This window comes from Mauremys reevesii, linkage group 8 (genome assembly GCF_016161935.1).
Source record: "Mauremys reevesii isolate NIE-2019 linkage group 8, ASM1616193v1, whole genome shotgun sequence".
NCBI lineage: Eukaryota > Metazoa > Chordata > Testudines > Geoemydidae > Mauremys > Mauremys reevesii.
In genome coordinates, this window is record NC_052630.1 from 89,375,293 (window position 1) to 89,395,423 (window position 20,131).

The 20,131-nt window shown below is 43.3% G+C and overlaps 2 protein-coding genes across 2 annotated transcripts in view; both read left to right on the forward strand.

Moving 5' to 3' along the window:
- Nucleotides 1–2,124, forward strand: part of DEPDC1 (DEP domain containing 1) — a 36,780-nt gene extending 34,656 nt beyond the window's left edge. Inside the window, exon 13 of the mRNA XM_039484857.1 lies at nucleotides 2,042–2,124. The gene's annotated coding sequence lies outside the window, so the exon portion shown is untranslated. The remainder of the gene's footprint in view (nucleotides 1–2,041) is intronic.
- On the forward strand, nucleotides 150–19,564 carry RPE65 (retinoid isomerohydrolase RPE65). The gene is made up of 14 exons (XM_039484862.1): nucleotides 150–288; nucleotides 2,042–2,124; nucleotides 3,247–3,397; nucleotides 4,704–4,811; nucleotides 4,921–5,062; nucleotides 7,680–7,827; nucleotides 8,187–8,268; nucleotides 8,745–8,877; nucleotides 8,997–9,136; nucleotides 11,099–11,228; nucleotides 15,120–15,234; nucleotides 15,333–15,427; nucleotides 15,532–15,643; nucleotides 16,948–19,564. The coding sequence occupies exons 1-14, from the start codon at nucleotides 278–280 to the stop codon at nucleotides 17,097–17,099; spliced, it is 1,602 nt and encodes a 533-aa protein (XP_039340796.1). The 5' UTR covers nucleotides 150–277; the 3' UTR covers nucleotides 17,100–19,564.
- The last annotated feature ends 567 nt before the right edge of the window (nucleotides 19,565–20,131 follow it).

A 20,131-nucleotide genomic window follows, 5' to 3' on the forward strand; every position in this document is an offset into this window, starting at 1 on the left:
AATCCATTTCTGCTTGGGAAAGAATTAGGTCTCTGGAAAACATTCAAAGACTTTGTTGTGTGAACAGCAATACAAATAATAAATAAAGGGTCAGGAGGATTTCAGTGGTGAAAGCAACTTCTGTTCCCTGGTACAAGCTGATTGGTTGGGATGATTTCCTTGAAGCTATTACTCCCTTCAGTAGGACTTACCACTCATATAAATACCCAGCACACAGTTCTGACTTCCACACTCCGCAGTTGGCTCTGGAAAGCTCAAATCCTTGATCAGGGAGAAAATGTCCAGCCAGTGAGTATCCCTATAGAGTTTTCTCTGGACTAGAGAGTCGGTGCTTATTATTAATGTAGTAATTGTATTACAATAGCCCCTGGAGCCCCTGTTCTCAGGAAGGGCTCCTTTTTGTGCTAGGCACTGTACAATCAGAGTAGCAGACTGTCCATGCCCTGAATAGCTTTCTCTCTAAATAGAGGACTCAGACATGCGGGGGGGAGGAGGAAGGAAGGCGAGGGAGATAAAGCACATGAGCGGAGGAAGCAATGCAATAGGAAGCAAATATCAAGTTAGTACCACGATTGTTTGTTTGTTTTGTTTGTTTTTAAACTTATTTGGTGGAGTTTTTCTGGGAGGGGATTAGCCAATCAGACAGAGAAAGGAAGGGAGATGATACTATGGGAAGGGGGAGCATGGTGGGAGGCTGAAGGGAAGAGACTGCGGGGAAAGGGGGAAGCAAACAGCCAGTCAGCAGAGGGGAGAGTTTTCACAATGAAATCCATTGAGTGCTGATGATGTCACCAGCTTCTGAAGGTGCCTGCTACAGCTACTTATCTCTGCTCCTACTGACTGGCTCCTCCCAGGAGATTTTCTTCCCCAAATTCACATGGCTGAAGTGGGGGGACATATGAAGCTTGATATCAGCTCTCCCCTCCTATGGGGAGTATTGGGGGAAGGAGTTACACTGTCTGGCTCTCTCCTCCCTGCTCCGTGTTACAGCTGGATCTGCTGGATTTACTAGATACCTGAACCTACCTACTGTGATTATTGCATGTAGCATCTTGTTGCAGCTTGTTATGTTCTCAGAAATGGAAACCCACTTCAGAAGTTGCAGTATATGGGAATAATTCAGCACTCTGCTCTCTAAGGAGCAATGTGATAGTTGTCATAAGCAGGGACTGACAGGAGACCTCCAGAGCTGAAAGCATAAGTCTCCACAACATGTGCTAAAGAGGCACGCTCTATAACAGTTGGCTGTAGCAGACTTGCATCGTTTGTGGATCAGGCACAAAGGGGGAACATTACAGTAGCACTGAGAGAAGGTGACCAGGTCCTAGAGAGCGGGCTGCATCAGAGTCAGGGAGGAATTTCAGTCTGTGTTTAGGGGTGCAGTATATTCTATCTATGCTAGTGCGGGTGTGCAGATTGTGCAGGGGGTTACAGTCTCGGGGTGGGGGGGGGCAGAAGGATGGTCTGCACCTCTGGATGAGAGGGTGGGGCAGTGCAGTGCAGAGTATAGTCTATATTTAGAGTGCCTTGGATATTGTAGTCTATACTTGACAGGAAGAGAATCAAGTGTATGATTCTTAGCCAGACACACACATTACAGTTGGCAGCAAACAGTTGGCCTGGGAAATGGAACTTGTGACTCTTGGCACTAAAATCACAGCCCACTTCCCTGACCTCAGGGTTTCTCTGCCAGTTGCCAATAGTATTAGGGCTTTGCCCTGTTGCAGAGCAGCCACCGGGGGCTGAGGCATTCACAAACATTAGTTCAGATCTGATGCCCAGCAGTGAAGGCACATGATGATGTTCACTCTCTTTCATCAGAGTCTCTGTGTTATTTTTAATCAGCTAATGCAGCTCATCAGGCTTCCCCTCAGTTCCATTCAAACCTTCATTCTTCTGAGGGCCACTGCTTCTCCTCAAGCTGATTGTGCAGCTTTGTTAAGAGTTAGTGTGAGTCAGAAACAATTCCATCTAGAAACAAAGCCCTGTAACTCTGACACATTTCCAGAGCTCTTATCTAAGCTCTCTTAAAACCTTTCAGAATTGAGCACCCAGCTGGTGGGTACAAGAAGCTTTTTGAGACCGTGGAGGAATTGGCTGCACCAGTAACTGCTCATGTCACAGGTTTGTGCATTTCTAATGCTTTCCTTTCACGCTTCCTTGGAACCCAGCGCTTCTCCCCAGGGTCATTGCATGCTGCTCACCTGATCCCAGGGTGCTGCACTGTGAGATAAATGGGTTAAACGTGTCACGGGGCAGGGAGTACAGTGGCCTGTACATCTCAGAGTAGTGAAAGCAGGTGCTGCTGGACAAGCCCAAATTCCTTTTATACCCCGTGCTGTGATCCCATCAGATCTCTTAATCAAGCTGAGTCATTACCAGGACAGACCTGTAGGAACACCTAACAGCTGAAGAAATAATACTGACCGTTCCATAGGTCACATTCTTTTCTGAGAGTCAATACTGAAATAATACATGGCCCAGTATGCTGTTAGGAAGCACTGGATTGCTGGAGGTAACATCTTTTGGAGACATAAAACCTGACCTCTTGTCATTAAAGATCCCATGGCATTTTTGTAAGAACAGGGATGGTAGCTCTGCTGTCAAACTCCAGCTTTGAGAGCAATGTTCTTCCTAAAATTGGCATTCTGCCTGTAAATTCCTCTTGCATCTTAACACGGGTGCAGTATTCTTCTTCACCTTTTGTCCAGAACTATTGTGTGGTATTACTATGCAATCTTAAGGAGTTGCTGTGTTTCACCTCAGAGGAGGCTGTGTTTCCGTGGTGGATGAAGTAATCCCTATATAAAGTTGTACATCAGATTAGTTAGGTTTGAGACTTGGGATCCTGTATAGTGGAAGATGATTATAGTTCTAATTGAGAATTCAAATCCACAGCTCACTCTTCTACTAAATTCTAAGTTCCTTTCATTTTTAAAACTTGAAGAGGAGGTGGAAAGATATTGGAATTCAATAGATGTTTAAAAAAAAATCTTCTACATTAAAAAACAAAATCTGCTCCTTTGCATAATAACAATTTGCTGATTTATTTAGTTCCATACTTGGATTTATTCTAGACATTAAGTCTGCAGAATAAGAAAAAAACTGATCTCAGAGATTTCAAGAGCCCAGTGTTCCTTGTTAAAAGAAGAGATTAATAAACATAGGGAGAACTCAGATTGAAAGAGGGATGGTGCAGTTGGAATTAGCACTCACAAAATTACGTCTTGATTACCTTTCTTATAGGCAGGATTCCCATATGGCTTACAGGCAGTCTGCTTAGATGTGGGCCTGGCTTATTTGAAGTTGGTTCGGAACCATTTTATCATTTGTTTGATGGCCAAGCGCTTCTTCATAAATTTGACTTTAAGGAGGGACATGTCACATACCATCGCAGGTAAGTGCAAACATCAAAGCAAATATAAAGAGATAAAATACAAAATGTTAGGGCCACATTCTGCCCTCTGATACCTGCAGGATTCACCTTGACTTCGAATAGGTTAGCTGATTGTAAGATCTCTAATGCTGGGATTATTATAATTTGTTAATAATGGTAACATCATATTTATGCTTAGCACTAACATAACACTTTCCGTTTAAAGATTACAGAATACTTGCATTTTGCGAGTGGGTAATTTTACAGATGAGAGAACGGGTAAAGAAGGAGGTTAAGTGACTTCCTCTAGGTTGCACAGTGAGTCAGTGACAGAGCTAGGACTCAAGATTCTCAATCCCAGGTTTTAATCACTAGACAACTCTGCCTTCCTTTAGTTAAATAAAGTCCTCTATGAAAATTGTTGCAATGTCCTACAGCAATGGTCAAAACCCTGTAGCTTAGCCTCTTGTTAGTGCAGAGTTTTGGACCATTACTGTAGAACACTGTTGTAGTTCTTAATCAGGGGTTCCATGCATGCACCCAAAATTTACTGCCACTTTATATTTGACAAAATATATAAGTACCTGTTTCAAATTGGCAGGATCAGCATTTGTTTGATATTGAAGGTCCAGAGACTTGACTGGTGTACAAGCTGATCAGTCCAGGATACAAGATGATTAGGGCTGGTTGAAAATTTTCCATTGAAACATTTTTCAACAGAAGGCATTTTTAGTGGCGAGTGTCTGTTTTCCTTGAAGTGTGTGAGAAAACCAAAAACTGAACATTCTGTGGGTTTTGGTCAGGCAAAATCTGCCAAACCCCCAAAAAAATCAACTGAAAACTGAAGTTTTCAATTTTAAAAAGAATTCAGTTTGGGGGTTTCAGTTTTTTGATGAAAAGTTGAGACTTTCCAAGGAAAGAAACTCTGTCCAATTCTGAATAGGACATCTGAGCTTGCAAGGAAGACATAACCGATGCCACTCTGGAAAACCACTAAGAAAAGTCTCAAGTCTGCAGTCCTTAGGCAAAATTCCCATTGAAGTCAACATCTAAGACGGGTTCCAGTTTACCTGGTCATCAACTTCCCAGGTGTTTCCCATGTCTGAACATTTGGGAAGAGAGAGAAGCAGGTTTCAGAGTTGTATACTCTTGAAATGTGACATGACCCTCTTGATAGCAGAAATATGTTTATGAAACTCAGCTCTTTAAACTTCACATTGAGTTTCATTTAAATATTTTAGAGATTAGTGTTGTTTAATTATATAACACTGTAGCCACTTTTGTCATCATGTCCATTACATCCCTTCTATTTCTTGGCTTTCTCTAGGTTCATTCGGACTGATGCTTATGTAAGAGCAATGACTGAGAAAAGAATCGTGATAACTGAATTTGGCACCTGTGCTTACCCTGATCCATGCAAGAACATATTTTCCAGGTGACTGAGAAAGTTGCATGTTGTAGGAGAGTGACAGGTTTTCGGTGTCATGGTTTGAAAGCCCCACTGCTACGATGTCATTGATCATTTGTTGACTTTGTTTGCTCAGGTTTTTTTCATACTTCAGAGGTGTGGAGGTCACTGATAATGCCCTGGTTAATGTGTACCCAGTGGGTGAAGATTACTATGCCTGCACAGAGACCAACTTTATTACCAAGATTAACCCAGAGACTTTGGAGACAATCAAGCAGGTAGATATTTGTACTTAGGGTATGTCTACACTACCTGCTGCATCGGTGGGCAGCGATCGATCCAGCAGGGATCGATTTATCATGTCTAGACTAGACATGATAAATCGACCCCGGGGCCCTCTCCCATCGACTCCTGTACTCCAGCACTGTGAGAGGCACAAGCAGAGTCGACAGCGGAGCGGCAGCAGTTGACTCACCGCGGTGAAGACACCACAGTAAGTCGATCTAAGTATGTTGACTTCAGCTACATTATTCACCTGGCTGAAGTTGTGTAATTTAGATCGATCGCCCCCCAGTGTAGACCAGGGCTAAGAATTTTAAAATGTGGAGGAATTAAAAATAAAATGAAGACTGTCAGCAGCACATTACAGATGTGGTAATACCATATCCAAGGTATTACCTGGAATGGGCAGTTTTAATAATGATATCAACTAGCTTGATCATTTATTAAAGTGGTTCTGAGGCATCATGGAAAATGGGACAATGTTCTCTTCACAGCATGCTGCCTACGTCATGCTTGCAGATGGAAATAGGCTTTGTTTTAAAGAGTTTTGTCTGCTCCTCTTATTAATTCCTTCCTTGAAATCAAAGGATTCTATTAAAATTCTGCCTTACAAACTGTGACCAAAGTGCATCTTCAAGTACAAAGTAGATATCTGTGCAGGTGAGGAGTGTGATTGGGATCCATGACCATGGCTGATGAGAAATGAAAGGCCAACTCTACAGATAACAGTGATGTCCATGGGCCTATTCACAGCAGAAAGCAATATGCCAATCATGTTTGCAAGACTGGGTCCTAAGCTAGGTGCATCTGCTATCGATCTGTCCAACTACTTATAGACTGTATTATTTAAGCACCTCAAATAGCAATGAATTTACTGCACCTCTTTATTATTATTATGGCTGGCGTAAAATTTTCCATTGAAATTGTTTTTCAATGGAAAATTGGGTTTTCATCACAAAATTACATGTTTCATAAAAAAGTGTCTGCTTTCCATGGAAAATGTCATTTTTATGTCAAAATATTCTGGCCAAAAACCTAAAGTTTTCAGCTGAAAACTGAAAGAGTTTGGCTACAAATGAGCCTTGTGGTGCTTCATGGAAGTTGTAGTTTGCTCCTCGTGGTACCATTTCTTCTGTAGGCTGGGATCCCCAGTTGAACTACATCTCTCATAATGCACCATAGCCAGGCACTCCATGTTCCACAGCTTCTCCTTACCAAAAAGTGAGACTGAGGCATTATGGGAGATGTAGTCCAGTTTGAGGTTCCAGCCCACATAGGAGAATAGGGATATGAGGAGCATAGCTCCCATGGCATACTACAACCCACATTTGCAGCCAGCATCTTTTGATTTCCAGTTTTCACCAAAAACTTAAAAGATTTTCCATGGACATTTTGACAAAAAATAATATTTTTTGTTTGTGTCAAAAATATTCATGGGATAAAAAAAAAGGGATCTGTTCTATTATCCTCTTTTTGGAGATGGGAAACTGAGGAACACAGAGACTAAGGCTGGCATTTTTCAAAGGATTCTCAGAGTTGAGTGCTCAAAATCTAATGAAATTCAGTGGGTCTTGGGTACCATCCTCCCTTCAGTGATTTGTCCACACAGGAAGTCTGTGTTAGATGTCTCAGTTCAGTGCCTTTATCTCAAGGCCATCCTCCCCATAGGACTTCATTTGAGTAGCATGGCAATGAAGACACAGTTAGTGAGCAATCCTTAGTATGAGCCAGTGACTGCCATGCAGCCGTGTGCTAATGGAGTCCCAGTGGTCTGGTAACAGGGCAAAATGTTCACTGGACACACAATTGTACTGCCGGCCTCTGGCCCCCCGGTGGAGCCATCGTTGTGCTTATTGGCTTGCTGTCTGTTTTGCCAGGATATTTCGTTTTTGTAATGGCTGTCAAAAGAACAATATTCCTGTGCAGCCTCCTGCAAATCTGAGTGTATGAGCTGATATAGACTTTGCGGACCCTGGAAAGTAGCAGCAGAGTTAAGGTGAAGGTTGCTGCTTTAATCTTAGACATTACGATCAGGTATCCTTACACCCATTTATACCACTGCAGCATGGAAATATGAGCACACCTCCATTTTCACTCTCTTCTGGCACTCCACTCCACCCCATCCCCAATTTAGCGGAACTTTCAGTAGCTCATAGGGGGATTACAGCAGGGTACAAATCACATTTCTATGTCAAGGCCGAGAAATTTAATCTAGTGTGTTGTTTCTTTGACCAGAGCTAGAGGTTTTGGGAAGGATTCTGACCCCCCCAAGTGGAGGGATGCAGAACTGTCTCTAACCTGAATGCCATCTTCAACAGCTTGTCTGTGAGACATTAAAGCAGTTTTTTATTTTTAAACTCTTTGCCTTTGGACCTCACAGTTCTACATACAGAGCTCCTCTTGACTTAAATGGGAGTTGTGTGCATGCTGTTGCTGCTATTTCTCTAAATATTTGTAGGTGATTTACCTAGAGGTGTGAAATGAGAACATTCCTTAGCTAAAATAACAGGACACTCCCAAGGCAAGTATTTAATTACATTCATAATAAGTATATACCTCCTCCAGGTAAAGCTCATGATTTACCGCAAGTCACACCTCTCTCTCATTCTTCAGGTGGACCTTTGTAAATATGTTTCAATCAATGGCGTAACTGCTCACCCCCATATTGAAAACGATGGGACGGTTTATAACATTGGCAACTGCTTTGGAAAAAATTTTGCAATTGCCTACAATATTGTACGGATCCCTCCAATGCAAGCAGGTTAGTTTATGTATTGCTTAAAAGCAATGTCTGTGCCCTTCAGACATTCATGCTGTAGAAATCCCTTCTGGTGTAGAATTAATCTGTCACCTTTGTACGTTGCATCATTTTTCAGTATTCAGATGATTTTTTTTATTTGATTTTTTTCTTTTCTGTCCCTTCCTTATCTAACTACAAATTTTTATAAGAAACTTTTTACAGATGTTGTTCTTTAAAAAGACAGTACATGTTATTTTCAGAGAATAATACTTCTCGTGTTAAAGGCCAAAAACTTTCCTAGCTAACATTTTGTAGCATGGGCTTACTGAGCCATTCCTGGGGCTGCTTCCATAATCATTTAAATACTATTTTTATTTCAGACAAGAAAGATCCAATGAATAAGTCTGATGTGGTTGTGCAGTTTCCTTGCAGCGATAGATTTAAACCTTCCTATGTGCACAGGTAAATTGTAGGCCATTTCTGTAAACAGCACATTGAAATATATAAACCAGTTCTATATGCAGCAAAGTGAGACTTTCTTTCTGTGAAACCTGTATTTCATACCTTTGAGCCACATTTGAAAACAGCCGTTTCTAGCAGAGAACCCACTGTCATTTATGCAAATAACACAAAAGGTGCAACTGTCCTGTGATGTGGACAGATATAGTTTGCACAACGTTTGATTGATTTTTTTTAAACATGGTTTATTCAAATGCTCTTGCTGTTTCATACATGGGAAGCAGAACTGCTAAGCATGCAGTAAACAACAGCTAACATTAAGAATTTGCAGATATCAGGAGGATTATGTTCCAATAACATTAAACTGACTTTTAAATGAAGCAGCCACTATTTGACAAGCTACCATTCTGTGTATAAACATACTGTTGTCAGAAATCACCACAAGCAAACTTACAAGCTCCAACTGTATTTCTGAACAGCTTTGGGCTGACTCCAAACTATATAGTGTTTGTGGAAACACCAGTGAAAATTAACCTGCTCAAATTCCTTTCTTCTTGGAGTCTGTGGGGAGCCAACTACATGGATTGCTTTGAGTCTAATGAAATCATGGGGGTAAGTGAAATTGCATTGCATTGTTAGATACTGGCCTTCTAAATGTGAGGTTGTGTCATGTTAAATAGACCTTCACTATTTCTCATGTGCCAAAAACAAAATGCTTCTTTGTTTTCCAGGTCTGGCTTCATGTAGCAGATAAAAAAAAAGGAAAATACCTCAATATCAAATATAGGACCTCAGCCTTTAACCTCTTCCATCACATTAATACCTATGAAGACAATGGATTTCTTATTGTGGATCTCTGCACCTGGAAGGGGTATGTAAGAGCGCTCAAGTGATTGCTGGCAGGGCTATTTGTAAATACAATCTAGAGATGTGCTGAGAGAAATCTTCCACTGAGAAGGAGATGGGATCGGCAACCTAATGGGTCTTTCCCGTATCTAATTGCTATGATTTGGGGCCTGACTCTCCGTGATTGACATTAGTGAGATTTTTGTCATTGTCTTCTATCAGAGTAGGATTGCATCCCAGGAATGGATGCATAGTTTTGTCATCCAAGGCTATAAATCCATTGTGACTGAAAAAATACCTGGCTTGTCTGGATAATCCAGCAGCAAGTTTGTTTTCTAAGGAACCAGGGATAACCACTACACTAAGGGTATGTCTACACTGGAAATGCAAGTCAACCTATATTAAGTTGGTTTACAGCCACTGCAGTAATTACTTTGGTAGTGCATGTCCACACTACCCTTCTTGGGTTGGTGGTGCACGTCCTCACCAGGAACATTTCCACCGACCTAAGAGCCCAGTCTCTCAGCTCCACTGGCAGCTGCCTGCCAGGACCTCAGCTGCCCCACAGTCTCCCGGGCTCCTGGAGGGCTGCCCTCCCCCACCCCCCTGCTTGGTCCCTGGTCCCCATTTGGAACAAGGAAAGCTGCCTGGCGCTTCTCCCCTCCCCGTTCTCTGCTAGAAGCTGCCCCAGGCTTCTTGCCCCCAAGGAGTGGGGTCCAGCTACCCTCGCTTCTTGGGCCTCCCATGCCCCCTCACCGGCTCCCCACCAGGAGCTGGGCCGCCTTGTCAATTTCACAGCTCATCCAGCCATGAAATTGACAAGGCTGCGTGGCTGAGTGGTTAAGGTGATGGACTGCTAATCCATTGTGCTCTGCATGCATGGGTTCGAATCCCATCCTCATCGGGCAGGTTTAGTCTTCTCCCCTCCTTGACAAGCAGGCAGGGAGGTCTGGAGCCCCAGCTGCCTTATTAATCTAACTGTGTAGTGTAGCCCAGCCCTTAACAATTTTGACCTGGAAGTATCTAACCATAATTAGTTTTAAAGCAGAAAGCTGAAGTGACATCTCCTCATAAAGTACTGCGATGCTGTGATCTGGTTAAGGAAAATAAGTTGGCAGACTCTGATTTTTTTTGTTCAGACTAAAAAATAACTGGGTTTCAGGGAAAATGTTAATTTTTAAAAGCAAAATATTATTTTCCTGAAAGTGATAGAATTTGTGGCTATGTGACTGTTTCATTACAATATGTGAAAAATCTTACTTTTTGACGTCAGTTCCTGCAGGGGAGACACTTGGGTATTAGCAGTAAGTAAGGCTCTGATCCCCCAAGCTGACCCACAAGTGGAAATGAGATCTGTCTGTGGGGAATCAGCTTCCAGGGTCAGGGCTTAAAGCAGGACCTGATTTTCAACTATCTTCTTTCAGAATGTTCATACTGATCACTTTTGGTTTACACAGATATTCAGTTACTACTGTGTGCGGAGGATTTTGTGAAGTTTTTATAACTGATTTACCAATGCTTTCAGGTTACTGTTAGCTTTAGTAAATGGTATTCATTGTTGAAATACCTCTGCTACTGCTAGTCCAATGGGCACACGTCTGGATTAATTTTGTTAGGATGATAAGCAATAGTCACAGAAATACAGAAATAAATCTGTCAGCATAGACTTTAACTTTCCAGCAGTGATTCTGCACCATGGCCACTCAAAACTTCCTGGTGACAGCAAGTACAGAAGTGGGATTATCCTGCTCCAAAAGCAGCTAACTGTATAGAGCCTGTGACGAACAGTTCTTAATTCCATCCATTAGAGAACAGTGCTATGCACATGCAACATTCCCCCCCAAAGAACACTGCGTCAGGAGCCCTAACAGAGCTTGCTGTTCACTTGTTGCGGGCGTGGGAATGAACACGTGCATTTTGAACTCTTTTCTCTCTAAAATGACACACAATTGTTCTGGCTCTTATTTCTGATTATGTCTTTGTGCAGGTTTGAGTTTGTTTACAATTATCTGTACTTAGCCAATTTGCGGTCCAATTGGGAAGAAGTGAAGAAACATGCAGAAAAAGCTCCTCAGCCCGAAGCTCGCAGATATGTCCTTCCCTTAAACATTGACAAGGTAACAGTTTGACTAGGCTATGCACATCTGGAAGTTTAACTACATTCGATTCTCTGAAATGCTACAGCCTGCATGGCTCCTGCAAATCTGTTGCAGACTGTTTTCAGTCTAACTTAGTTTACATTTCTTTTGAAGGAAAAAACCCTTAAAAATCTGTCTTCATACAAATAGAAAACTACCCAGAACTTTCTAACAGTGCCTGTCCCACAGAAAGTTCCCATGTATTGCTTTCCAAGTTAGAGAAGTGTAAGGTGTAAGTGAAATTCTTCCATAATAGGCTGTTTTCCAGGAGGTGTAGTATGTTGATCGGAGCTGGGTGAATAATTTGTCAGCCATCTTGTTTGCTAGAGTATTTGCAGAGAGCAGACACGGCTGGAGTGAATTTCTGGATGAAATCCATTCCCTGCCCCTGGTCTGGTGTTGGGATTCTGACACATGACCAGCTTCAACACAAGGTTTGTGGCCTCTGAATTTACACACCAAGCAGCTTGTGCTGGACAAGTTTGTCCTACTGCTTCCTTCTAAGCCACTATCTTCAGAGTAGCTGCAGACAGGTGGTGGAACAATTTTTATAGTGGGGGAGGGGGGGGTGCTGAGAGCCTTTTAACCAAACTGTAAACCTTGAATATAATGGAAACCACTTCAAGCCAAAGGGCGCAGCAGCACACCAAGGTCCAGCACCTATGGCTGCAGAGCTAATTTCCCTGGCTAACAGAGTGCTGAGGTCCATTGTGCATCTGCTCCTCCTGTGCCCCCCACCCCACATAGATTTTGTAAAGCAGAGGCCCTTACATTTCACCCTTTTATTGTTCTAGATGATTTTTAAAACTAATCTTTGCTCTCAATCCTGACTGTGTTGAGAACAGACAGGGATAATACTTCCAGTGAAGTAAATTGGCCTCAAAGCAGTGAATTGCAGTGGCACTATATATCATACACTTCATATAATTTAATTAAAACATATATGTACATATGTCAGCACTTAATTACCTCAGGATAACTTTAGGGAAGATTCTCAAGAAGTAGGCCCCTGTGTTCCATTGCCTTTCAGTGAACACTGGGTACCTAACTTCTCTTTGTGAAACCTCTCCCCTAAGGACCAGCAGCCTGATTCTGATCTCATGCCAATGTAAATCCATTGGTTCCTGATTCACACTTAAGTACAGTAACTCCTCACTTAACATTGTAGTTATGTTCCTGAAAAATACAACTTTAAGTGAAACGATGTTAAGCGAATCCAATCCCATAAGAATTAAGGTAAATAGGTGGGGGTTAGGTTCCAGGGGAAATTTTTTTTTGCCAGACAAAAGGCATTATATACACTTTAAACAAGCAATTTAATACTACGCTGGGGGGAGCAGTGTGCACATGCTGTGTGTTTACAAACATACTGTACGTACAGTACAGTACTAGAGTTGGGAGGTGCCCCGCCTTACCCCACACAGGCACAGCCCACTGGCACTGGAGAGGAGGCAGGCCAGGAGGCTGAAGATGCTGTAGGCTAGGAGAAGCATGTTGCACAGCAGCGGCAGCTTCCCCTACTCTGTAAGCACCAGGGAAGGGGGGGCCTCAACCCTCAGCCCACCCACCCACTCACCCCTTCCCCCAAGCCCCTATCCTTGACCTGCGTCTTCTTCCCCCACCACCTCCTTCCCAGGCTGCGTCCTCGCTCCTCCCCCTCCGTCCCCTCCCTTCTAAACACCGCAAGCCAGCTGATTGCTGCCGGCAGGAGGCAGGGGAGGGAGGGAGGGGGAGCCTGCACGCTGAGTCCTCGCTCCTCCCCCTCCCTCCTGCCTGGGTCAGTCAGCTGGCTTGCGGTGTTTAGGGGGCAGGAGGGAGAAGGGGAGCAAGGACTGCGCGTGCAGGCTTCCCCTCCCTGCCCCCCTGCCTCCTGCCCAGGGCAATCCGCTGGCTTGTGGCGTTCAGGAGGGAGGGGGAGCCTGTGCGCTGAGTCCTCACTCCTCCCTCCTGTCCCAAAACGCCACAAGCCAGCTGATTGCTGTTGGCGGGGAGGGAAGGGGGAAGGCGCTGATCTGTGGGATCTGCCGGCGGGCAGGAAGCACTGTGGGGAGGAGAGGGCGTAAGAGTGGAGCATTGCACAACTTTAAATGAGCATGTTCCCTAATTGATCAGCAACATAACAACGAATGTGAGGAGTTACTTTAACAGACCGAAATTTGGCCCCAGCTTTCTCTCTTTGTTTTCATTCTTTTAAGGAAAACAAAATGTGGATTTTGCTCATGATCAGATATAGCGCAGCAGAGCCTCACAAATTTATACTAGCCAATGGGAAACCCATGTGAATTCACGAGTTGTGAAAATGAGCCAGTAAATCCCAACTGAAAAGTCAAGGATACTGAACTGCAGGTTGTACTTTGCTTATTTGTTTTGGGAACTAATCGTAGTTTCAATTATGTCCTGAGACTTCATAGTATGCTGGGAAATATACAGTTATATGTTTTGTAAAACTAATGAAGTCTTGTGGAGATGCGCTCTCATTAAAGCACCTTGCTGTTAAGTGTTAACTGAGAAATGGGAAGAGACAGCCATTTTGTGTAGGTGAATTATAAATTTTGCTGCTTAGCAAGATTCTGCTGTACAGTAACTCCTCACTGAACTTTGTCCCAGTTAACATTGTTTCGTTGCTGATCTATTAGGGAACAAGCTTGTTTAAAGTTGTGCAATGCTCCCTTATAATGTCGTTTGGCAGCTGCCTGCTTTGTCCACTGCTCGCAGGATTCTCTGGAAGAGCAGCCCCTCCTTGTGGGGATTAGAACCAGGGGGAGCTGGCAGGCCCCACTCCCCATGAGCTCCCCTAAATTCCCTGTACGGTATGTGGCTCTGCAGCTGCCCAGCAGCCGTTCAGCTGTCCCTTCCCGCTGCCATGCTGCTCTGCCCTGCCCTCTTCCTTGGAGCTGCTCCTTGGAGCTGCTCCCGGGAGCTTCCTGCTTGCTGGGGGTGAGGGTGGGGGTGGGGGCGGTGTGCTGATATCAGGATGTCCCCCTGCTCCTGTCCACCCGCTCCGTACCCCCTCTCCACAAAGCGAAGGAGGGTACAGGGCTCCGGGACAGAACAGAAGGAGCTTGCTGGAAGCTGTTGCTTCCTGGCTGAACTGGCTATATCTGCTTAAAAGGGCAACGTACTTGAAGTGGGGTCAGTGTACTTAAAGGGGCAATGCACATCTCTCCCTCTCTCATGCATACACACCCCAGCACTTTGGAAAGTCAGCATATGTGCAGCTGTGCATGTGCTGTCAGGAGGAGGGAGGAGTCCAGCGCTCCAGCTGGATAGCGTGGGCTCATCATCATGTTCAGTTTTTTCAGGGAAATGTTTGCAGCTACTGCCCTGCATCTATTGTTTCTCCTCCCTCCTGCCTCAGTCCATGCTGCCTTGTAGAGTGTGAGGCTACATTAACAACAGCATATTAACGCTTGAGGGCTCAATGGAGTGCTAGTTCATCATTTAGCAGCAAGGCATTCCTTGGGAAATATCCTACCCTCTTACTCCACCACCTCAACCAAGCTTCACAATCATTCATTGCCATGTACAATATTAAACAGTTTTAAAATTGTTTAAACTTATACTGTATATGTATAAAATGTCTTTTGTCTGGCGAAAAAAATTTCCCTGGAACCTAACCCCCTCCTCACCATTTACATTAATTCTTATGGGGAAATTGGATTCGCTTAACATCATTTCGCATAAAGTCGCATTTTTCAGGAACATAACTACAACATTAAGCGAGGAGTTACTGTACGTCACTAACTGCATTGCAGGTGTGCAAAGAATATAAACATTAGACAGTGTGTGGTGCAAAAGTGCAGAAAATAAACAGAGTTTGGAATGTAGTAGTTCCTTTGTTTCTCAAAAGCTGTTGCTTCTTTGTTCTAGGCCGACACGGGTAAGAATTTAGTCACCTTGCCCTACACAACAGCAACTGCAACTCTGCACAGTGATGAAACGATCTGGCTGGAACCAGAGATTCTTTTCTCTGGGGCTCGCCAAGGTAAGATGTTAATTCTGAACCTCAGCCAGAGGCAGCAAAAGCAGTTTACTAAATCCAAAACCCACTAATCCCAGCAAATGTGTGCTCTCATTTTCTAGCCTTTGAGTTTCCACAAATCAATTATAAGAAATATGCTGGAAAACCCTATACATATGCATATGGCCTTGGACTGAATCACTTTGTTCCAGACAGGGTAACTATTGATACTCTAATGAGGACATGTTTGACTTAAAGCATCTTATTTTAAGGCAAAATTAACAAGGAGCCGTACTGAGATGATTTTTCTTCCTTTTGCAGCTTTGTAAGCTGAATGTTAAAACGAAAGAGACTTGGGTGTGGCAGGAACCAGACTCATATCCATCAGAGCCTATCTTTGTTTCACATCCAGATGCCCTGGAAGAGGACGACGGTAAATGATTTTAAGTTATGTTTACTTTTGTTCAATTAGATTCTTTTATAAGTTTGTATCCACTGACCCAGGGACCCAGAGCTATCTTGAATGCCAAGTCCTTTAGATGGACAGTCAATAAATTGCCGAGTGTAAGAGAGGCATCAAGCAGCGAAGTGCCATAACAACACTGAGGCACTCAAACTGTGCCCCAAACAAGGGTTGTTTTCATTACTGTGAAGCAGAACTGTCTAAAACAATTGGGAGGACTTTCTGAAAATAGACCAGAGGCCAAGACTGAGGAAGCAAGAGTTCTAGGGTATTGTGAATTTGTCCCTGCTCTTGAGCATTTCTATCAGGAATTACAATATTAGAAGCAATTCCAATAGCAGAGTTTTATGAAAGTATAAACCTAAGAACAAATGTCATTTTTGTTTTAATGTGGGGGAAGAGGAGTGAATTTCGTGGTTGTGTAAGCATAGGATGCAAAGCACCCACTTGCACAAGGCATAATACAAGCTAGCTCTGTGCAGCTGTACTCCTGCGCCCCAATACTGAGTGTCAGCAGCAGCACTAATAAAGGTAAGGAGCTATCCCAATGGTTTCCTGTATCATCCTGTCTCCCAAAATATGGTTAAAAGACATTGGGTGAAATCCTGACCCCACTGAAGTCAACAGCTAAATCTCGCATTGACTTAGTGGGTGAAATTTTGATTCCATTTATGTGCTCAATTCACTAAAGCACTTATGCATATGCTTAACTGTTATTTACTTAAATGGAACATAAGCACACGCTTGCATGCTTTCCGAAATTAGGAGAACATCAGCTCTGGTTCAGTGCTTACATTTTTACAGTCATTTTCCCAAGTGTTTTGACATTGTTCTTTGATGCTGCAGCACCTGTCTCTACCCCCAGAGTCACTGATCATTTTTATCTTAGTGACTTTGTTTTCCATGCATCAGAATTTTTTTTTCTTTGCACCAGGTGCTTGTTTCCCATGTTTCAGCATCGCTGTGGCACTTATACAACTGGGCTGGAGCTGCCATGCTATAGCAAACCTGCCTCAGAAATCAGAAAAGCAGTGGGTTAATAGAAAAGCAAGGAACAATCCAGAATGCTTTCTGAAGAGGAAAAACCTCTTCCTTTCAATAACAGTTTTATGGCTTCCATGGTTTTAGTAATAGCTGTGCTCTGCCAGGATTCTGGAAATAACTGATAGTTTTGCCACTCGGAGGTTAGTGGGTGCCCACATCAGAGCCTAGTGTGTTACTTGAATGCCATGTGTTTTTTGTTTATACAAATCATATTTACTTCTGCTTGCTAGGTGTCGTTCTGAGTGTGATTGTTAACCCTGGCGCAGGACAGAAACCTGCCTATCTACTGATCCTGAATGCAAAGGATATGAGTGAAGTTGCCAGGGCTGAAGTGGAGATGAATATTCCTGTTACCTTCCATGGAATGTTCAAAAGATCGTGACAATTCTCTTCAGTGCACTTATCATAATTTGCTTTTTTGACTTTGAAAAGGTACATTTCTAGTTACAAAACGCAAATATTCTATGTTCCTTCACTGTCTGATTTGTAAAACTCATTAAGCCTGAGAATTTCGTTTTTCTTGATGTTTGCAGTATTGTTATTTTGTAGCTGTGTTGGTCTCAGAATTCAGAGAGACAAGGTGGACTAGGTAATATGTTTTATTGGACCATCTTCTGTTGGTGAAAGAGACAAGTTTTCAAGCTGCACAGCGCTGTTTAGGTCTGGGAAAGGTACTCAGAGTGTCTCAGAGCTAAAGAAAAGCGCTGTGCAGCTTGAAAGCTTGTCTCTATCAACAGAAGTTGGTCCAATAAGAGATATTACCACCTTGTCTCACTTTTCTTTATTGTCACTTAAGTATTCTCATCAGATTTTTTTAGTCTTGCAAAATCATTGACAGGATTTTAAAATGAGCAGCATCGAGCATTTTAAAACTTAAAATAATGGTTCTTTACAGAGTTAAACTTTGGGGCAGAGATGCACTTGAAACAGTACTATGTGAAATTCAGTGTGTTGTAGATTCAATAAACATCAGTGGAACAAGCTCAGGGGTGTCTTCTAATGACTGCTTTATAAGGAGGCTATTTTATCCTGTATAAAAATTTATTGATTTGACTAAATTCCAGTTCACTGTATTAGCTTTCTAAAACGCAGTGTTTTTGAGTGGGGCTACCATAAGCCCATCCAAGTTGTTGACTTCTCCTTCCTGGGGCTGTTTTTGAGAACTAGGATCCATCTATGAGCCAGTAAGTCTATGGCTTTGAGACACAGCATCTTCTCCATTGATAACACACACACTCCAGAGAAATTTTGCAAGATGCAGGCAACAAAGTAACAGTTCATGTCCCACCTGCACCCTTCAGTTAAGGAGCAAGTCCCCTTTCCAAGCATTATAGCAGTCAGTATGAAAGAAAATCCCCCACCTCTCTCCACTTTTCTCCTAATTTTGGGAGCAAAACCTTCCTGATACTTGAGGTAGCAGGAGGTTTGCATAAGTGACCAAGATCAAAATCCAAACTTAATTTAAAGGAAGTTTGGATTTAAATATTGGGCACTTGCTTACCAGGGTGAAAGTACTCTTATGACTCTCAGAAGTCCTGCTAGCCTCCAAATCCAAATTAATATATTAATGTGCCCAGTCAGCTAAGCTTGGTATTTGTATTTGATGCAAAGATCCAGAAGGCTGTATGAAAAATAAAGCTGTTACAGTTCATAACTGAGGGACCTGCTAGCAGCCAGTTTCTGGGTAAAACATGGCATTATTTGACTCTGAATTCCTGGAATTCTGTGCCAGAGCTGACAAACCAGTTATGTTAAATAACTAGACTACTATTCATTATGTAAACATTTGGTTTAAATTTTATCTTTTGATGTTAAAGTAATATTAAAGCTGGAATATCATCTCAGACCCTGAGCTGAAGTAATATTGTCTGTTAAAGCTTTGTTATCCCAGAACTTGTTACTGTAATTTGTCACTATCAAAACTCCTATGTGAGATGCATTTAGCGCCTGCTTTCTTAGCACATGCAAAAGATGCAAAGAAAAGGTTTTTGTCCTCACTGTCTCCTACTCCAACAAACTTCATTCTGTGGGTGAATGATTTCAAATTGATACAATTGGAAATTGAATTTTTCTATTTATTTGCAGAATAGGTATCCAATTCTCAGGCCAGGGGGCTAGTCAAGTTGCCCCACATTGCCCTGCTAAGGTACCTCACATCCCATAAGGAAAGACTGCATCTAGAGTTTTCAGATACCCTGCCAAATGGATTCTTGACCTTTTACTGAATGGAGACAAAAGTACCAATTCCAGGACTAGTTTCTATGAGGTCTCTTTCAACATTGATTCATTTTACATAGCCCAAACAGCCTTCCGATTGTAACAGCTTTCAGTCAGCAACCTGGGCTGGAGGAAGGTCTACTAACAGTACTTAGGTCATATCATATAATACTTTTGCAGCCAGATCTCAAAGCACTTCACAAAGGAGTACATCATTATCATGACTATCCAGATGAGGAAACTGAGGTACAGATAGGTGAAATGACTTGTCACGTAGGCAGGAGAGCTGGAAACAGAACCCAGGGCTCCTGTCTCCCAGGTCAGTGCCCTATTCTCTGACTCACCGTGTGTCCTTTAACTAACTGAACACCTAGCACTGGCTAAATGGAGAGACTAGATCTCTGAATGTTTGGTCTGATCCAAGGCCTATTAAAAGTCAACGGAAAGACCCCTGTTACATTTAGAGGGCACTGGATCAGACTCACACTGATGCAGATTATTTATAGTGCATCATAAAAGACAATTCCACAACAAACTAGTTCAGAAGCAAGAAGGATCCCTTCAGCCCCTATTTACACTAATGAATGCTGAGAAGTTTGGCAGTATAGTACATGGGTGGGCAAACATTTTGGCCTGAGAGCCACATTTGGGTATGGCAATTGTATGGTGGGCCATAAATGCTCATGAAATTGGGGGTTGGAGTATGGGAGGGGGTGAGGGCTCTGGCTGGGGGTGCAGGCTCTGGGGCGGGGCCAGAAAGGAGGAGTTCAGAGTGTGGGAGGGGGCTCCAGGAAGGGGCAGGGGTGAAGAGGTGGGTGCGGCTGGGGATGAGGAGTTGAGGGGTGTAGAAGAGTGCTCCGGGCTGGGACCGAGGGGTTCAGAGGGTGGGAGGGGGGGATCATGGCTGGGGTAGGGGGTTAGAGCATGGGAGGGGGTCAGGCTCTGGTTAGCGCTTACCTCAAGCAGCTCCTGGAAGCAGCAGCACGTCTCCACTCCAGCTCCTACATGGAGGCGTGGCCAGTTCCTGGCCAATGGGAGCTCTGGAGGTGGTGCTTGGAGCTGGGGCGGGGCAAGCCCTGAACCCTGCTCCCTAGCAGGAGCTAAAGGGCCGGATTAAAAATGTCTGAAGGGCCGAATGCGGCCCCTGTGCTGTAGATTACCCACCCCCAGTATAGTGACTTTAAAGCAAATATCCAG